At 42.3% G+C, this 20,884-nt stretch overlaps 1 protein-coding gene across 1 annotated transcript in view; it reads right to left on the minus strand.

The window, feature by feature from the left end:
- The window catches only part of STON1 (stonin 1), a 267,354-nt gene that overhangs the window by 74,083 nt on the left and 172,387 nt on the right, over positions 1 to 20,884 (minus strand). Inside the window, exon 3 of the mRNA XM_086927761.1 lies at positions 13,847 to 14,049. Coding sequence (XP_086783887.1) covers positions 13,847 to 14,049 — 203 coding nt within the window. The remainder of the gene's footprint in view (positions 1 to 13,846; positions 14,050 to 20,884) is intronic.

The raw sequence follows: 20,884 nt of genomic DNA on the forward strand, positions 1-20,884 counted from the left end.
CCTCCAGTATCCCTTTCCTAGTTCCTATCTGTTTTAACTTGTTGAAAAACGGCATTTTGCTTACTTATTTCTGAATGCTCGATCCTTACTACTTAATACTGGTTACAGCTTAGTTGATACAAGAAACACAATAATGCACATTAAACGGTCACATTCATACCACGACATTAATCACATGAAAACATTTGAGACATAGATGACTACCCCCCTATACTGGATGTACTGCTCAACAGTACAGATACACTGGTGTAACAGTGCAGAAATTCGGAATACTAGATATACTGCTAAACAGTACAGATACACTGCCTAAAAACAGTGCAGACCGGACTTGCGTACCCAAACCCGTCTAGATACGACCCAGCAATTGTACTCACCGGGAAGCACGGAAACAGAAGGCCTCGGAAAACTCGACTGGACTCGACTCGGTACTTCGGAAAACTTCGGAAAACTTCGGAAACTTCGGAAACCTGGTGGGCCTCTTGACACCTCGGACCTTGCTTCTTTCGGCTAGGCTCTGGTCGGGACCCTCCGCACTCCTCACCGCCTCGTCTGGGCACTGATCGCAGTCTTCGTCACCTCCTTGGGTCAGAGGGAGATGCAGGAAATCCTGCCGGTACGCGTAGGTTCCGTCTAACTGACGGCAGGGGACAGAGCTTGCAATGCGCCAACCGGCGCGTGAGGTGGGGGAGGGGTCCCTATTCGGGCGCCAAAATGAGGAAATATAAATTTTTGGTCATGTTATGTTCCCTAGCGCGTACCCCACCGACTCCATGTACCAGCTTAAAGTGCATGTAACTTCCCTCCTGTACCAGCTATGAAGACGCAAATACATTTGCGTCCAACGTTAACTTGTCCTCTTTCAGATCCATCCTGAATGGATTATATAGTCCGTTCCTAAGTATGCTATGCCACCGTCTTTTTGTAGTGTACTTTACATGTTTTCCCTGCTCTAACAGAGTAGGCCCTGAATTTCTGCCATTGAACCTCTTTTTGGCTCCTGACTCTGACAGCCTCTGCCCAGGCTACCTCTGTACCCGTGAACTCTGACTTACTTTCAGCACGGCCCCTCGCGCTCGGCTCAGCCTGCTTTCTGCCAAGACTGACTATAACCTTCGAGTTATCTGTTCCGCTCCTCGAGAATGCATTCCTGCCTACTAGCTCCGGTAAACATCCTCTCCAGCTGCAGAGCCAAAGGGCCGACCTGTCTCAGTGCAAGTAATTCATAGCCTCTGTTACCATGCTCCCATGGAAGGCCTCGTGCCCCCACGCTTCTCATACAGACACTTAGGCGCTTATACACGCATCCACAGTTAGCATAGAATAGCTTCTGCCCTAGAGACCTTTCTGCCCAGATAGTATGGTTCCTAAACATCAGATATCAGATACGATAAAAGTACAAGTTGATCTGACATGCCAGACTTCTGTCTCTTTCCGTCAGTATGAATGTCAAGTCCCCTGCACCCCGTCAATCACACGTCATGCAGCTGCGCACGCATCCAAGCTTCCGATTTCTGCTGACATGGCAACAATTCTGTTAGCACCACCCCTTGGTGCCACCCACTTGCGTCACCTATCAGTGACGTTTCTAGCACACACCTCCAGTTCACGCCTAGTTCACGCCTCTTGATTACGTACTAGTAACACGTGCATACTGTTATCTTGTCTTCTCTCAGCTGTTACGCCTCCTACACTATTGCCTATGATGCAAATTAAGTATATAAGCTATGTATTGTTAATAAACTGGAGCGCTCTATCCCTTCTGACACCCCTGTGGTGGTCAGAACATGATATCCTGGTCTTGACCATTCCTTTATGAGGAATAAAACCCTTAGAAACTCTAACACCACGGACTCTGTCTTTTTTCATCCGATCTGAGTTATTATTGATTAAGTACTTACCTGCATAGAAATTAAGAGAGTAAATTAATTATTTACGTCATTTTGGCGCCCGAACAGGGACCCCTCCCCCACCTCACGCGCCGGTTGGCGCATTGCAAGCTCTGTCCCCTGCCGTCAGTTAGACGGAACCTACGCGTACCGGCAGGATTTCCTGCATCTCCCTCTGACCCAAGGAGGTGACGAAGACTGCGATCAGTGCCCAGACGAGGCGGTGAGGAGTGCGGAGGATCCCGACCAGAGCCTAGCCGAAAGAAGCAAGGTCCGAGGTGTCAAGAGGCCCACCAGGTTTCCGAAGTTTCCGAAGTTTTCCGAAGTTTTCCGAAGTACCGAGTCGAGTCCAGTCGAGTTTTCCGAGGCCTTCTGTTTCCGTGCTTCCCGGTGAGTACCATTGCTGGGTCGTATCTAGACGGGTTTGGGTACGCAAGTCCGGTCTGCACTGTTTTTAGGCAGTGTATCTGTACTGTTTAGCAGTATATCTAGTATTCCGAATTTCTGCACTGTTACACCAGTGTATCTGTACTGTTGAGCAGTACATCCAGTATAGGGGGGTAGTCATCTATGTCTCAAATGTTTTCATGTGATTAATGTCGTGGTATGAATGTGACCGTTTAATGTGCATTATTGTGTTTCTTGTATCAACTAAGCTGTAACCAGTATTAAGTAGTAAGGATCGAGCATTCAGAAATAAGTAAGCAAAATGCCGTTTTTCAACAAAAACAGATAGGAACTAGGAAAGGGATACTGGAGGAAGAAATTCCTATTCCCCCTAGGGACACTCCAGGTAACTTTATGTACCACAAGCATGGCTTAGATGCCATATTGTATCTAGATTTATGGGCCGATTACACCAAGCACCTAGACGAAAGACACAGATGGCCTGTTACCGGAACATGGGATGCCGAGTGCATCATGAAGGTAGAAGAAGCATTATGGAAAAAGAAAGCTAGACAATCACAGAAAGACGCCATAGAATTCTGGCGTAAGGAATCACATAAGCGTGCTGAGAAAGCACTCCGTAGAGAAGACAGACTTAAAGAATCAGACAAGGCTCAAGAAAACGAATTAGTTACTGAAGGAATTCGAGTAAAATCAGAACAAATAGACCGTGCCCGAAACAATCTTGTAAACGGAATGTATCTTGCGGCCGAAGGTACACCTGAGGCCCTATCAGAAATACCGAAAAATCTGCCGCCACCATTAGTTCCAACTAAAGTAATGCATAAGACTACTAAAGACATATTCCTAAATTCTTATCTAGAGGATGTAGCACCAGCTTACGCCAACCTGCCTGTTCGTGCCCTGCCTACTGACAGGGACGGGGGTGGCACTACGCCCCCAGATCATGTTCCGCCAGTGCCGCGACAGACCTCCCCTGTTCCGCCAGCTCCGCCACTTCCCCTACCCAAGATTGACCTACCGAAACAAGTCCTACCTGATCCTACTAAAGGACAAATTCATGTTCAGATCCAGACTCCGCAGGGAGATAATGCCCAAGCATCCGCCTCAGGAGGTGCGACTGCGGGTCTTCGGACCCCGCCATTAACACGCAGATTCAATTTCAGGGACACGCAGAGTCCTCTCGCGTTCCAGTCACCCCGACTTGACGCATTAAAGGAAAACATGTCAGTTTGCAGATATGATCCAGTACCCGGAAGAAACGATCTAATGATATTGGCATCACTACGGTTAAGATCTGCCACTGATAGCTTGCTATGTTATGTAGGAATGAAGGAACGGCTAGATAGAATATATGAGTTTGTTCAAACAGGGAAAGACCCTGACAGTATCAAGGATGCCATGGATAAACAGAAAGTTGACATTCAAGCACAGATATTACGATTTTTCATAAATTGTCTAATAAGAGAACGAGACAGGCCTGAGACAGATCAAAGTGAATTAGATGCACTAACAAAGTGGGGTCAAAATATAGCCGAAGGAAAACATGACAGGGGGGCTTGCATAGCCAGTATGTACCAGAAAATCAGAAAAGCAGTGATAACCGCACACCAGAAGGAAAAAGCTTCCTCCGAGGAGGCAGAAGAACTTGCAGAACCAGGAAGGTCTACAGATACTATAGCGTATGTAGGTAAGGGAAACTACCCTAGGAAAGGCATCTGTCTAGAACACAAGAGAGTTTTTCTCTCTGCTTTAACAAATCCGAATTCTTCTGAACATCAGTTCCAGGAAACTGATAAAAGGCTTCGAGACCGAATGGGGTACCATGTACTCAATTCTATGGATGAACAGGAACTAGCCCGGTCAGCCGTGTTATGGGCCGAAAATCCAGGCATATATAATGATGATACGTTAGCGCAGACATTCTTGAACCTTTCCCCAGACGAGCAGAAATTAGCAGGCGTATACATGATTCAGCACCTCCTCATCAAGTTCAGAAACAAACATTCTGATCCAGGTCCCTTACACGAAACGTTAGAAGCACTACTTATGGATAGATGGAGAGGTTTTAGTACCAAGTTAATACAAATAATTCTAGAACAACGACATAAATACAACACCTTCATAAGTTCTGAATATGTTCCCGCTCCGCCCCCAGAAAGGAAAACGTATCACATGCAATGCGGTAGTGGCATTGAAAGTCAGAACCCCTTACGAGAAGTACACCCAGTTATGGGTACGGATCACATCTTGAAACGTGTGTATGTTCACACACCATTGACTAAGTTAGAACTGTTAGAAATGAAGAAACTAGTTCCATGCCATGATAAAGACCCTGCAGGTTTTCACAGAGAGCTTAAAGACATGTTGTTAATGGGGGATTACACGTATGATGATATTATGAAAATGTTAAAAGTACTGTTGCCCACGGGCATTTACGAGAAATTAAAGGAAAAGGATTGGGAGGTGGGAGAGACAAAGATAGCATGGGCAGAAATAGAAGACGAAGAAAGCAAACGAATCCCAGGGTTAGGCCTTGGGGACAAGACTAAAGCATTGCCCGGATTAATAGTACAGGTTTTGCCAAGATTATTGACAACTAGAAAGGAAGATTGGGACGCCATCTCGTCCTGTAAACAGAAACATGATGAAGATACTAGTGACTTCTACTCAAGATTCGAGAAATGTTTCATTATAAATAGTGGCCTACAACCAAGTAGCGAGTCATATCCACACCTTTTTGTATCAAAACTAGTCGAGAACTCCCTACCATTAGTTAAAAATAGAGTGTACAAGGTTGAAAGTACTTGGCAGGCAAATACGCCATCCCAGATGTTACAAATGTTACAATATCATCAGAACAGAATTAGGGAAGAACAAGATCAGGAACAAAAGCGTATGAAAGATACGAAAATGAAAATGTTAGTAGCTCAGACGGTTCCAGCCGACGGTCAGAGAAAAGGTGGGACCCAGACAAGTCACACTACAGTTTCCGTTAAAGGGACATGTAATTACTGTAAACAGCCAGGTCACTATGTACATGAATGCCCAGTCCTGAAACATAACATTTTAACAGGTAAAACTAAAGAAAGACCGCATCCGTCTAGACAAGATCAGGTCCAGCAACAGACTTCACAAAATGTACAGCCAATACAGAATACGCAGTCTATGCATGCTCCATCCCATACAGCACAGACAGTAGCAGTACCACAGCCACAGCCCATTGCCGCGACTCAGCAAGTCTCACAACAGATGTACCAATATGCCCAATCTGCATATCCAGATTACCCCCGATATACATGAAACAGCCTAGAGAGGGAAGGTGGTTTGCCTCTTATTGAAATTCCTGTAGATCAAGAAGGTCCTTATGTACATAGTCACGTATTGGGAAAAGACAGAAAGTTTTTAATTGACACAGGGGCAAGCCGCACCACTATCAGTCATAATGAAGTTCCAGGGGCACCCCTCTCAGGCTCACAGAATGTTTCCCTTGGTTTTTCAGGACAGCCTATCGTAAATGAAGTATCGGAACCAGTACCGTTGGCTGTGGGTCCATTATCACGAGTTACAGATTTATTACTTACGAACTCATGCCCAGAAAATCTGTTAGGAATTAAAACACTGAAGGCTCTAGGAGCTATAATTTGCTGTTCCCCGGAGGGAGTTAGACTCTTTCTACGGGATTTCAAGGGTCATTATGTTTTGCGAGATTTTGATGTCAGATTGAAAAATATACCAGATCACCTATGGGCAAAAGGCCCAGCTGATGTAGGTTGTATGCATATCACTCCATATCGTGTCACACTCAAGACAGGAGTTGTTCTACCCAGAATCAGACAATACAAGTTACCACCCGATGCTGTAGTGGCTTTACTGAAAATCATTGAAGAGCTTATTGCCCAGGGAGTGGTCGTAGAGACCGACTCTAATATCTGTAATTCACCCATCATTCCAATTCTTAAACGTACAGACCGCAATGCACCGCCAGTATATCGGCTGGTGATTGATCTTCGAGAATTAAATAAATGCATTTTACCACAGTACCCTGTGGTCCCCGATATCTCTTCCCTATTGACTGCTATTGATTCAGAAGCAACGTTCTTTACTGTAATTGATCTCAAGAACGCTTTCTTCAGTGTACCTATTGATCCGGAGAGCCAATATCTCTTCGGATTCAGTTTAAATGGACGAAGTTTCAAATTTTCCCGCGCACCTCAAGGATTCACAGAAAGCCCCAGCATCTATAGTCAAGCACTGAAAAAACAACTAGATTGTATTCAAATGCCAGTTAACACCGCTTTACTGCAATACGTCGATGATCTACTGATCACCGCACGAAGTGAGTCCGAATGTGAACAAGCATCACTGACAGTTTTACATTTTCTGGCCGACAAGGGACACAAGGTGTCTCCTTCGAAGCTACAATTCTGTGTTCAGCAAGTTGTATACTTGGGTCACTTGCTGTCCAAAGTGGGGAGACAGCTCACTCCCGATCGCATTCAGTTAATTGTAAATATGCCACGACCCCAGACACAAAAGGAAGTGCGGGCCTTTATAGGCCTCACCTCGTACTGCAGACAATGGATTCCTCAATATGCATTTCTAGCTAAACCACTCATCCAGTTAACGACGCAGGAGGCAGCAACTTCGCCTGCCCTCCTTTGGACTCAGGAACATACACAAGCCTTTGAGGAATTAAAGAAAGCATTATGCCAAGCACCAGTTTTAGCGACACCATGTTACAATAAACCGTTTACTCTTTTTGTTACAGAACGTGATGGTACAGCATTGTCTGTCCTCACTCAAGACCAAGCAGGTTCACATAAGCCTTGCGCTTATTTTTCAAGTACATTGGACTCAGTAGCCCAGGCGCTACCTGCGTGCTTAAAGTCAGTGGCAGCAACAGCGTTAGCAATAAGACAAAGCGATTCAATTGTTCTAGGTCATCAGTTAACAGTACAAGTTCCACATTCTGTAGAGGTTCTTTTAAACAGAACCCAAACTCAACACTTGACTATAGCACGACTGACAGGTTACGAATTGACACTATTCCAGCCACACATAGAAATCAGACGCTGCAGTATCCTGAACCCAGCAACACTGTTACCTACAGCTATGACAGATCCAGCCCCGCATGATTGTATAGAGATCATTAATGCAGTAACAAAGCCCCGACGAGACTTAACAGATGTTCCATTGACAAATCCTGACCTGACACTTTATGTGGATGGTTCATGTATGAGAACAAGTACAGGAGAATTAGTGGCCGCGTATGCCGTGACCACTGAAACTGAAGTTAAAGAAACACATCGTATTGATACACTGTCTGCTCAAGCGGCAGAGCTCATCGCTCTGACCCGAGCCTGTATTCTAGCCAAGAATAGAAATGTCAACATATACACTGATTCCCGTTATGCGTTCGGAGTCGTGCACGACTTCGGCATGTTATGGCAAGAACGAGGTTTCTTGACCTCTCATGGTGCCAAGATTCAACATGGTCCCCTCATTCAAGCATTGTTAGAAGCAATACATCTGCCTTCAGGAATATCCGTTATGAAGTGTAAAGCACATACTAAAGTCACAGATTCTGTTTCTCAGGGTAACGACCTGGCAGACCAGACAGCAAAACATACAGCACTGACTCACACTCCGACAACTGACATGACAAAGACAATAGGACCGACAAATTGCATGACAGTCAGGGATCCCGCACTAGATGTTATCGATATTCAGACACATGCTACTCCAGAAGAAATAAAGAAATGGATTGAACTAGGAGGGATCCAGACAGATCAAGGTTGGATGACGAAGGGAAAATCTACATGGTTTCTCCCTGACTCTATGGTTCAAGTCATGATAAATACAGCACATAGTCCTGCACATCTAGGAGAGAAAGCGATGTTAGACAGTTTACAAAATCTTTGGAACAATAAGCACTTACGAGCAGCCGCAAAACAGAAAGTGCGTACTTGCATGATCTGTTGTCAGTTCAATCCAGGAAAAAGCGTCCCTGTAGAGCAAGGTGGATTTCATCCTCCCGATCACCCTTTTGAAGTCCTCCAGATGGATTATATCCAGATGGACCGTTGTCGAGGATTTAAATATGTTCTCGTAGTTGTCTGTGCTCTGTCCCGCTGGACCGAAGCATACCCAGTTCAAGATTACACTGCTCCGACCACTGCCAAGCAGCTGGTTCGTGAATTCTTCCCACGATACGGTTTGCCTCGTGTCGTGTACTCAGATAACGGTCAGCCATTCTCGTCTGCATTAATGAAAGAAGTTTCTTTATTACTGGGATACCAGTGGAAGTTCCATTGTGTCCGACATCCCGAAGCAGCAGGCCTTGTAGAAAGACATAACCAGACACTAAAGATCCGCCTTGCCAAAATATGTCAGGAGAAAGGGGTCGACTGGATAGTCGCCCTGCCAGTGGCACTATTCTATATGAGAATGGTTGCCCATTCGAGATCAGGGCTATCCCCGTACGAGGTGGTCTTTGGCAGACCACCGAATATGTGGGGGACGCCCATTCCGAAAAAGATTACTGATGTTGATTGTAATATGTTGACAGATTACCTTGCCTCCTTGATGTCTGCACTCCAATCATGTCGTTCACAGGTTGCCGCAGCCTTTCCTGACAACACTGATGTAAAGCCACACGACGTCCGTCCTGGCGACGTTGTATTAGTTCGCAACTTCGACAGAAAGAGTCCGCTGGAGCCCCGCTGGAAGTCCCCGAAGACCGTTCTTCTCACCACAAGGACGGCCGTGAAAATCGAAGGAAGAAAGGGGTGGGTTCACACGAGTCATGTGAAGAGATTTGCTGGACTGAAACCTGATCGAGACTCGTCCACCCCCACCAAAGACTGTGTCGAGTTAAAAGACTTTACCGAATCTGAACGAGAAAAAACTCCTCAAGAAAATTATCGCATAAAACTCCGATCTAGCAAGTCAGACAGTTTAATTGTTTAAGTCCTCCCCTAGGTGAATCGGTTAAATAGTTTCTGACATGTATCCCCTAGATCGAGATAGAGAGAGAGAGAGAGAAGCCAAGAAACGTACATATTGTAAATCACTTCGTAGTCACTGTATAGTGACACTATTAATCATGTTTATTCTCAGTATTCTAATCATTGTTGCTAGCATCCTGTTACCTATCTATTACCCTATTTTTAAGCGTGAACAACCTGTTTATAATGTATCTGCTGAACACACTTTCAGTAAGTTACCTCCACACGAACTTTCCTACAGACTTGCGCTGCGCAACAATACATTCATTAGTATGCTACATCATTCTCATCAAACTAACAATGCTACAGACTGCTGGATATGTGGCCGACTCCCTCCCTTCCAGAATTTCAAGGGAGCTCTGCCCCTCTTTCCGTACCCATTCACTCACAATGGCTCCTGCGGAGCATGGTTTAAAATAATTAATTCCTTAGATCCTGATATTGCTGTTTTCGATGGGGGCTGGGTTTGGGGAAACCTGAACTTGGTCCTGCTCGACGTCTGTTACCCAGATAAGGAGGGACTCCCCACTAGAATAGGAACTGATCTAGAAAATGAAGTGTATGGATTAGGTAATTATACAATTAGCCTTATGATTCTTACTGTTGAATCCGAAGACACACCTGTTATACCCACTATGTCAGTATTGCCAGTCACTGGTGAATTATGTATCAAGAAGAAAGGTTCAGTACGCTTAGGTCATAGTAAATGCACTACTGTGGTCGAATTCAGTGATCATGGAAAATCGTCCTTTAAAGCTATTAGTCATTCTTACTTTGTTTGTGGTCACACCGCATACATACGTCTACCTCCAGATTGGGATGGTACCTGTTACATTGCGTTCCTTCTGCCACCTGTTTTCCTAGCTCCCCCTGATTACCATAGAAATACTAATCTAGTAAAGAATAGACCCAGAAGAGATATCCCACTTGTCGACTACACAGAAACGGCATGGGAACAGTACACCGATTTTAATAAAGGATTCTTTTTCTTTTTAGGACCTGTCCAGAATAGTAAATTAATACGCAGATTAACTAGAACACTTGAAGCAGTAGTGAATGAAACTGCCTCCGCCTTAGGTAACTTAACAGAAGAGCAGTCCGCCATGCGGGTTGTTGTCCTTCAGAATCGTCTTGTTATTGACGTCATCTTGGCAGATAGAGGTGGAGCCTGTAAGGTCATCGGGTCAAGTTGCTGTGTTTTCATACCACAAAACGCACCATCTGTATATCAAGCTATTACACGTCTCCATAAAATTGCTAATCAGATACATCAGAATCCAGGCACCTGGACTTGGTCCGGTTGGTTCTGGACAACGTTAACCGCTTGGGGATGGAAGATCCTATCCTTCCTAGGCATTGGCCTAGTCCTAGTATTCAGTTGCTGCCTGTGCCTGCAGTGTGGGCCAGCAATTTGTGGACTGTGTGCCACCTCTTGTATTGAACATTCCAGTTTTCTCTCAAAACGTAAAAGAAAGAAAGAAGAACAAATGATGTTACAAGAACAAACTGATCGATTCATGAGGATCGATATATCATGAAGGGTCCGTAGGGAACAAGGAGGGAATGAGGAAATATAAATTTTTGGTCATGTTATGTTCCCTAGCGCGTACCCCACCGACTCCATGTACCAGCTTAAAGTGCATGTAACTTCCCTCCTGTACCAGCTATGAAGACGCAAATACATTTGCGTCCAACGTTAACTTGTCCTCTTTCAGATCCATCCTGAATGGATTATATAGTCCGTTCCTAAGTATGCTATGCCACCGTCTTTTTGTAGTGTACTTTACATGTTTTCCCTGCTCTAACAGAGTAGGCCCTGAATTTCTGCCATCGAACCTCTTTTTGGCTCCTGACTCTGACAGCCTCTGCCCAGGCTACCTCTGTACCCGTGAACTCTGACTTACTTTCAGCACGGCCCCTCGCGCTCGGCTCAGCCTGCTTTCTGCCAAGACTGACTATAACCTTCGAGTTATCTGTTCCGCTCCTCGAGAATGCATTCCTGCCTACTAGCTCCGGTAAACATCCTCTCCAGCTGCAGAGCCAAAGGGCCGACCTGTCTCAGTGCAAGTAATTCATAGCCTCTGTTACCATGCTCCCATGGAAGGCCTCGTGCCCCCACGCTTCTCATACAGACACTTAGGCGCTTATACACGCATCCACAGTTAGCATAGAATAGCTTCTGCCCTAGAGACCTTTCTGCCCAGATAGTATGGTTCCTAAACATCAGATATCAGATACGATAAAAGTACAAGTTGATCTGACATGCCAGACTTCTGTCTCTTTCCGTCAGTATGAATGTCAAGTCCCCTGCACCCCGTCAATCACACGTCATGCAGCTGCGCACGCATCCAAGCTTCCGATTTCTGCTGACATGGCAACAATTCTGTTAGCACCACCCCTTGGTGCCACCCACTTGCGTCACCTATCAGTGACGTTTCTAGCACACACCTCCAGTTCACGCCTAGTTCACGCCTCTTGATTACGTACTAGTAACACGTGCATACTGTTATCTTGTCTTCTCTCAGCTGTTACGCCTCCTACACTATTGCCTATGATGCAAATTAAGTATATAAGCTATGTATTGTTAATAAACTGGAGCGCTCTATCCCTTCTGACACCCCTGTGGTGGTCAGAACATGATATCCTGGTCTTGACCATTCCTTTATGAGGAATAAAACCCTTAGAAACTCTAACACCACGGACTCTGTCTTTTTTCATCCGATCTGAGTTATTATTGATTAAGTACTTACCTGCATAGAAATTAAGAGAGTAAATTAATTATTTACGTCAGTTAGTTGGACTCACTATAACTTGCGCGCCTGCAATGCACTGCTGATGACGTCACATATTACATCACTCATGACATGGTCAGTGACATCACTCCTGACATCACTGATGACACCATCCTTGTGACAGAGTGACAGACCTCCTTTCAGTGTAATGTAAGCCTTGAAACACATATTCAAAAATAGAAATTAACATTTTCAAAAAAATGGAGATACCCATACCAGTTACAACAAGCAATTCAGTAATTCCACCATCTATATACACATCCACTCATTCACCAACAGTTCTATATAGTCACTCATACATATACTCACTCACTATATGTAGTGATACACCTATACATCCTGTTACACACCGACAGTCATCCAAAAGTTACTCACACACATATTCACACATGCAAAAACTATTGAACATCCATTTATTTGCATATACAGCTATACACACACTACCACTTTACTTCTAAGGAAACTTACACATACTTACTCTCTTAAACAATCACTTATAGAAACACATACTTATTTAAACAGGAACTCTTACAATCTCTCACTCTTACATATACTCACTTATATATATCAATACTCACATATACTAGATTAAAACATATGTCGTTACTGAAAAAGACAATAGTGAGAGAGTTGTTTACTCACTAACATACACATATACACACTCATCCATCCATACAGTCCTGTACATATGCTGTCTTCAAAACACATACAAACAGTGAGTCAGTCACCAACCCATACAGCCACTTATACACAAAGTGAAACACTGATACATACATTTCAATATTTAAAAGTTACTTGCTAATATATGTATTCACTAAGATACACTTAATAAGGCAGTTAACCAATCAATTCTTTTAAAAACAAACATCCATTTACACACTTATTTAACCATTTATTCTTCCATCGTCCTTTACAAATACATATATAAAACATATATGTTTTTCAGAAAGACACACATTCACTGGATGGTGTCATCAGTGATGTCATGAGTGATGTCACTGACCATGTCATCAGTGATGTAATATGTGACGTCATCAGCAGTGCACTGCAGGCGCGCAAGTTATAGTGAGTCCAACTAACTATAACATCGGAATTTCCATGGTTTTATGTCAGTAAAAATTCCAGCTAACTATAACTGGTGTGAAACCTATGGTTTTTTCAGTGAATATATATATATATATATATATATATATATATATATACACATACATCAATATATACACACACACCATGAACCTATCTATCTATCTATCTATCTATCTATCTATCTATCTATCTATCTATCTATCTATCTATCTATCTATCTATCTATCTATCTATCTATCTATCTATCTATCTGAGTTTAACTTTAATACAACAGGGAGATCAGGAAAAATGCCATCACTTACATTATAAGAGAGTCAGTGGCTGAAGAGGGCTGACCCATTGCCTTACGGTTTAGGGTGGGGTGGGGGAAGGCAAAATGTGAATGACACCTGAACAGGTCAATGAATAAAGAGGGGTTGCATAAAGCCTCTCGGTATAGGCATATATGCATTTATTATTTAGTTACGTTTGTTTTTTTGGGGTAACATTTGGATGGAGATATAGCTGAAGCTGTCTGTAGGCCACAGCTGAAAACTACAGGGGTGCCAGCTGCCAGATAATGTAAGTGTACCACGGCCAAGAGAATAGCTCTATGTTCACGAAGATTACAGACATTAAAAAAATGAAGACAGGAAACTAATGCTGTTAAACATAAAAAACACACCTGTAAGTTGTAGCATGTTTTTTGAATGACTTGCTTTTGGGGTTGAATGTCACTTTCAGTGCCCATTGATTTCACTTCAGTCCCAGATGCAGAGGTGTCTGGCATAACAAACTGAATTGTTGCAAATGGATACCAGTTTGATGGTATCTCCTGGTCGGATCCAAGTTCTAATTTACAAGATAAGCTGTGAGGTTGATCTGGACCTGTGAAGTCAAATAAATATTAGTTAAGTACAATATATTGATATTCAAATTGCATTTGTTAGATGTGAACCTTATCATCCCACTGTCCAGCATGAATATGCAATACCTGCAAAAAGGGAAATTATAAAATACTTTGGAGCTTTTCCCACACCAGATAATGACTTCTTCATTATCTGGGAGAAGCCTTTAAGGAGTGGTATGTAGTCTTGGGCTATAAAGTGCTCACTACACATGAGTGTCTCAGAATCCCCAAGCTAAGTCTATGCAAGGTATTGATATGTTGTGGGAAGAGACACTACATACAGTCATAGAGAAATAAGAAACAAACGAGAACTACCAAAAGTCATATTATTCCACATAAGTGGTTAAGAGCAAGGTTACTAAGATGTCTCTAGGCTAGCCCCAGGTGTGCTTGAACTAAAGAAGGACTCGTCAGACCTTTACCTCTGTGTAGGTTACGGTGGCCTCAGCCCAACCACTAAGAACACGTCCTGTTTTGCAAAGTTGAAATCTTTTTGACAAGATAAAGGCTTCTCATTTCTGAACACCGTTAACTTAAGGAGGCACTCCTGGCAGATTGTCTTGGCCCGTGATCTCCTCCCGAATGCTTATTCTATTTCACTTCACAGTTTTTCTATTTCACTTCACTGTAATGGATTTGGGCATAAGACTGCAGCAGCAATTTTTTCACAGATTGATGTTTAGTATTCTGCGTAATGTGGGTGTTTTTATTCGCTGACTACATGGATCTCATAGCTGTCTTTAGTAACAGCTGTGCTGACTGATCACTTGGAACACCTTCAGACGGTTTTTGGAACATTGCAAGAAACAAAGCTCGTAGCAATCATAATTACGTGCCAGATTGGGTAGAGTTCAGTGGTCTCTCTTGGTCACCAGGTGGGAGTAGAACAGGTGAAACCTTTCAAAGTCAACATCCAGGCTGTCATAGATTTGGAGATCCCAATCCCCAGATGCACGTGAGGATTGTTGGATCTCACAACCTATTACAAACCCTTTGTGGAGAACTGGGGTTCCATATTTTTGGCCTTGACTGCAGTGATGCAAAATCAACAGTCCAAGGATGTGAACTGGAATTCAGACTGTTAGCAGGGCTTTGACCAGCTGAAAAAGACTCTGTACAAGGATTTTATAAGCACTTCATTGTGCAGCTGATCCCTCAAACCATGTGATTGGTGATATCCTGTCCCAGTTCACTGAGATCAGCTGCGGCCAGCAGTTAATGGATAATCTCAAATTGCTCTGATGGACTATTTTCTTGCAGGTGCTTTACTTTACTGTCAAGTATACAGCCAGAATTTCCACAGGAAAGTTGATAAACATTTGCTAAAGCTCAACAATCATGTGAACTGGACTCTCTGGATAGCATGTATTTTTTTTTCTTTTTGCCACAGAAACAAAAAGAGAAATGAACATTAAAGCAACATCTTCAAATACAAATACATCAGTATGCATATGCAGAGCATAAAGGAGCATTTATGGAGAGAAAAGAAAAAGAAAGCAAAGAAAGTGAAAAGCAGGTAGAAAGGAAGAAGGAAGAGGGAAAGAAAAATACAGGAAAAAGAGAAGAAAAAAGTATAAAGAGAAACAAAAAGAGAAAAAAGGGAATACATACGATCATTAATCCGAATAAAGACAAGACCAAACCCTATGCAATTTTAACAGGGATCGAGAGCCTCTAGCTTTTGCCAATGCAGTTTCCATTTCAAAGACCTCCCTCGCTCAGAGACCAGAATTCGTTAATGCTGGGAAATGTGGCATATATTCAAAGGCAGGCTATACAAAGACGAGCACAAAAGGCAATAATAGAAGCTAAGGGTTTCGTAAGAGACCCAGATTCCATAAATAGTCACGGCAGACGCTCTTTCCCCGAGAGCAAGCTATCGTAGCCGACCTAAGTTGACAGAACCAAAGTTAGTTAGACCAGAAATCTTTCAACCGAGGGCAGGTAAAGGACATATGTTTAAATCTGCAACATATTCCTGACAATAAGGGCAGTTGGTCTTAGCAGCAGTTGAGTTATTAGCCCATTTGGAAATTCGTTCGGGATTGTAATATAACATAAAAAGAATTCTATACTGTTGTAGTTTTAGATTGACAGATGTTATAGCCGAATCAATGGTTTGAAGAGACTCTAGTATTTCCTCCCTAGAAATATCAGAGCCGAAATCCTGGCTAACATAAGCAGCAATTTGTAGACCATCATCACCAACTGCCCCAATGAGTTTTTGGTAAATTTTACCGATAGCTCCTCGCCCTTTGGTGCTGACAAGTATAGACAAGAACTCACATGAGCTGGAGAACTCTGATAGTCCCCGGCCTCGAGTAAAATAGTCCCTAACTTGCAAATGTTTTAAAAAGTGGGTATATGAAAGATCAAATTCTTCTTTTAGTGATGAAACAGTTTAATAACCCTGATCATCATTCAGCTGACCTATCCGGGTTATACCCTTAATTTGCCATTCTTTCCCGATATGATTGTGGAATATATTAGGAAACAGAGGGTTCCTCCATAGCAGCGTATATTGATGCAAGTCGGGTATTGCATAGGTTTTCCAGATTTCACGCCATATTTTGGTAATGTCCCTGAATACCTTAAAGCGAACTTATTTAAAATAGTTAGGATTGGATGTTTGATATAGTAGAAACCCAGTATTAGGCCCACACACCAACTAATATAAAAAACAATTGGGATTTGTATCAATTTCTCTGAGTTAGCTCTGTATTCGTCCCATAAATGCTGCCCAAAAGTATCACTTAAAATCAGGGAGTTTAAAACCACCCTGTATGTATGAAAGTTTTAGAAATCGGATAGCTCTTCTAGCCCGTGGGTATCCCCAAATAAAACTACCAAAGATGCTAGCTAGGCGTTTGAAAAAACAAAGATGGTATAACAGAGCCTGTGCCCCGCAGCTCTGGAACAAGCTCCCCCTCTCTCTGAGAAAAGCTGACAATCTCCTGTCCTTCAGGAAAGGCCTAAAGACCTGGCTTTTCAGCCTCTAGTGCGCCTGTTTTCTGCTCTACGTCTCTCTACAGATCTGTACAGCGCCGGGACACTCTGCCTGAGTAGCCGCGCGCTATATAAACCACATAGTAACATAACATAACATAACATTAGTGGAATAGTACAAAAAAGATATAAAAATGTTGGCAAAATATTCATTTTAACCACATTGCACGACCATTAATACTAAAAGGGAGACAGTGCCAGCTTCGTAACTTCTCAGCTACTTTCTTTAGTAATGTATCCTAGTTTAGTGGGACAATTTAATTCACTTGTCTACTAATACATACCCACAGATAGATAGCTGTCTTTGTGACTTTAAGAGTTATTGGCGGGGGGGAGTCATTGAAAATTTAGGATAGTCTGTGTTTTGTGTAAATTTAACCTGTAGCCGGAGAAGAAGCTGAATCGTTGTGCTTCATACATGATTACGCCATAGCATTAACAGATTTCGGCTGAGAAGATCGCAATATCATCCACGTAGGCAGTTAATTTTAGATTTGTCCCGTTTGGATAGTATGTAGATAACATGTCTGTACACCCTGGGAAGAGAGTGCTGTAAGTTCCCAGTAGCTGGGCTGCAGGAGTCCTCCTAATTTTTCTTTTTTTCCCCCAAAGAACCCCAGTGATGATTTTTGTTTTTGGAAACGATTAAGGGGGCTTTAGTTCCTGGGGACCTCCCAAACTGAAGTTTAGGTGCCACAGATCACTGCTAGGGTGTTTCCGTTAGGGAGGGGTGCATTCATTGGTCGTCAAAATGTTCCCATAAGAAGGAAACACACTTTAGTCCCATTATACAAACCCAGGGTGAGAGAATTTTACGCAATCTCTTTTTTCATTGTACTGCTCACCAATATCGCGTGTTTTAGTTAATGGAATTCTCACACATCCCATTAAAGTAATGCGGGGCACCAGACAAGGGTGTCCTTTATCACCCTTGCTTTTCAATTTTTATATCGAGCCTCTCGCTTGTAGAATTAGAGCCTCAGAAGAGATACCCCCTTTTGTGGTTAAGGATTGGTCAAAAAAACTTGGTTTATACGCAGATGATATTATTATTTATTCTTCTAATTTGATGTCTTCTTTGGAGAATCTAGTTAAAATAACGAAAGAATTTGGAAAGATCTCTGGTTATCAGATAAATCAGGATAAGACCGAAATAATGGCCTGGAATCTCAATACGGTGGGGGTAAATACTAAATCAGAAATTAGATATCTGGGAGTTAGGATTACACAAAATATTGAAGAATGAGCTAAAATTAACATTGATAGGATTAAAAAAGAAGTCGTGGCCACATTAAAAGGATGGATGAATTTACCTCTTTCGATATATGGCCGGACTAACCTTGTAAAAATGGTGATAGTACCAAAAATCACATTTTTGTTTGAGACTATCCCACTTGGTTTTAAAAAAGAATGGCTGGTTAAATTACAGAGCGAGATAACATCATTTATTTGGGCATCAAAGGGCTCTCGGATATCATGGGAAAAATTAAGGAGGAGAATTAATAAAGGAGGATTGGCGGCCCCAGACATTCAAATTTATGCATGGGCTTTCTGCTTAAAAAATTGTAGGATGTTGCTGGGTACCCTACTCAAATCTACGATTGGAGAAATATTTGGAATCTTGTTGAAAAGTTCTGGATATCATGATTTTGGTTTTCTATATAAGTTTGCAGATCCTAAATTCTTTAAAAAGGTGAGACTTAAGATTTTGCGGGATTTGGCTGAGACATGGTATAAAATAAGAAAGTTATTAAAACTACCTTACTTTAGTTATATGGCTCCAATATGGGAGTCTCCTGGTGCTCCATTCTGGACAAAAGATGCGTTAGCATTACACCTGAAAAAGGAACCTGCTTTGCAAAGATGGAAAGATTTGTTTCAGGATGGTAAACTTATATCATGGGGCCTCTGCCAACAAATGTGGGGATTGGTTTTCTCAAGATACAAGTATTTACAGAGTCAAAGCTGGGCTAATGATTCGGAAACTGTGATTGGAACTAAAAATGACTTTGAGTTGAAGCTGGAGATAGGGATTTTTAAGAAGGAAGTGGCCTTTTGGTACTGGACGATATTGGAAATGGAAGATGGACCATTTGTTCTACCAGAGACCCTGTGGATGGACAGCTTGCCAAGGATCGCGACAGAAAACCAATGGCAAGTAACAATGTCTGTGCTTTATAGTATTGTCAAACCTGCAAACCTAAGGCAAAATCTTTTGTTTACTATCCACAGGGCATATTGGTCTCCTTATAGACTTTCCAAATTTAAAGCTGGCGGAATTGTTGGGTGTCCGAAATGTAAAGCCCCAAATGTGGATGACTTGCACATGTTCGTTTCTTGTCCAAATATAATCCAATTCTGGCTGGATGTAAGTAATTCCCTATCCAAATCTTTGAATCAACATATTGAGGTAAGCCCTGAATTAATTAAAACAGGAAGATATGATTTAGAAAACAAAAACATGAATAATAATGTTAGACTCACTTTTTATGCTATGTTGCTAGCGCGTAGAGAGATATGTAAGTTATAGGTCTCACCACTCAGCCCTAATTTAATGGATTGGATTTTAGCCATGAGGTATATGGCTAAGCTTGATATTTCAGATCATTCTAAGAGAAACCGAGGATTTTGGGTACCCTTCCTTCTATGTTTTGGTTGAATAATTTTTACTATGATTTCCGATGATTAAGCCCGTGCCTATCTCGCTGGTATATGGTATTCCAGGACGGAAAATAGAGCAGGAGGAAGACACACTTGTTGAGTCAGGTGGCCAAGAAGGACCGTTTAGAGAAAGGCCGGATTCAAAAATAGGTGATGTCTACGCCCCACTACTCTAAAACCAGCTTATGAGATAAAAAGCCCAGTGGTGGATCAAGATAGAAGTCATGGGTGGCGAGGCGGCAAATGAGGAAAAAATAAATAATAAAAAAAAAGAAACAGGGTGGTGGGGTTGGAAATGTGCCCTTTTCACAGGGTCATCTCCAATGTTTGCAGTTTGTTGCCAAACCAGTTTTTTGTTGGTCATAGAACTGCATTTTACACATGCTAACCAATCTTGAAATGCCTATGCTCACCCTTTTCAATATGGTAAAAGTGGCATACACATGATTGGCACATTTTATTTACTCCTATGTATCTGGTGTATGGTACTACAGGCACCCAGAGCCTTAAATGCTAAAATGCTTCTGCAATTTGCCTTTCCTGTGAAGTTTCTGAGAAGCTCACTCCCTGCAGAATCATGTAGGGCTGTACAGATATTTCTGGGTTTTTTGGTGTTTTTTTTAAATAGCATTTTGAATGCCTGTTTGGCTTGCTGTCCTTTTTATACTGTATAACTCTATATGGTGTATGTATGCACTGTGAATTTAGTATGGTTTCATGGTGCCGCAGTGACGAAGAGGCGATGGGAAGTCTTTCACTATGCCACACAAATGACCAGCAGTTTCTGTGGAAACTTTCAAGGCAATGAACTTTATAGAAAAATGTTGCTCACAGAAACAACTAGATGCCTCTAAAGAGAACCTTTGAGAAGCAATGGCAGAAGCAATTAGTGGGTGGCACTAATTGTGCCACCCACTAAATTAGCACTATAAAATAGTGTGCAGTTTAAGATGGCCATTTAGGGCCTCACAAAATAAACCTTTTACTATCCCCAAACCTTTCTTTTTAATACTTCTAAACCACCCCTAAGATAGATCTTAAAAGCCATAATACAGCGTTCATGGAATTTTGAAGAAGTAGGACATGAATATTTAATATTTTACATATCCTGGCAGCGAAACATCTCCAAAGTTGTTTTTTACAATG

Source organism: Lissotriton vulgaris, chromosome 6 (assembly GCF_964263255.1).
Source record: "Lissotriton vulgaris chromosome 6, aLisVul1.2, whole genome shotgun sequence".
NCBI classification, from domain to species: domain Eukaryota; kingdom Metazoa; phylum Chordata; class Amphibia; order Caudata; family Salamandridae; genus Lissotriton; species Lissotriton vulgaris.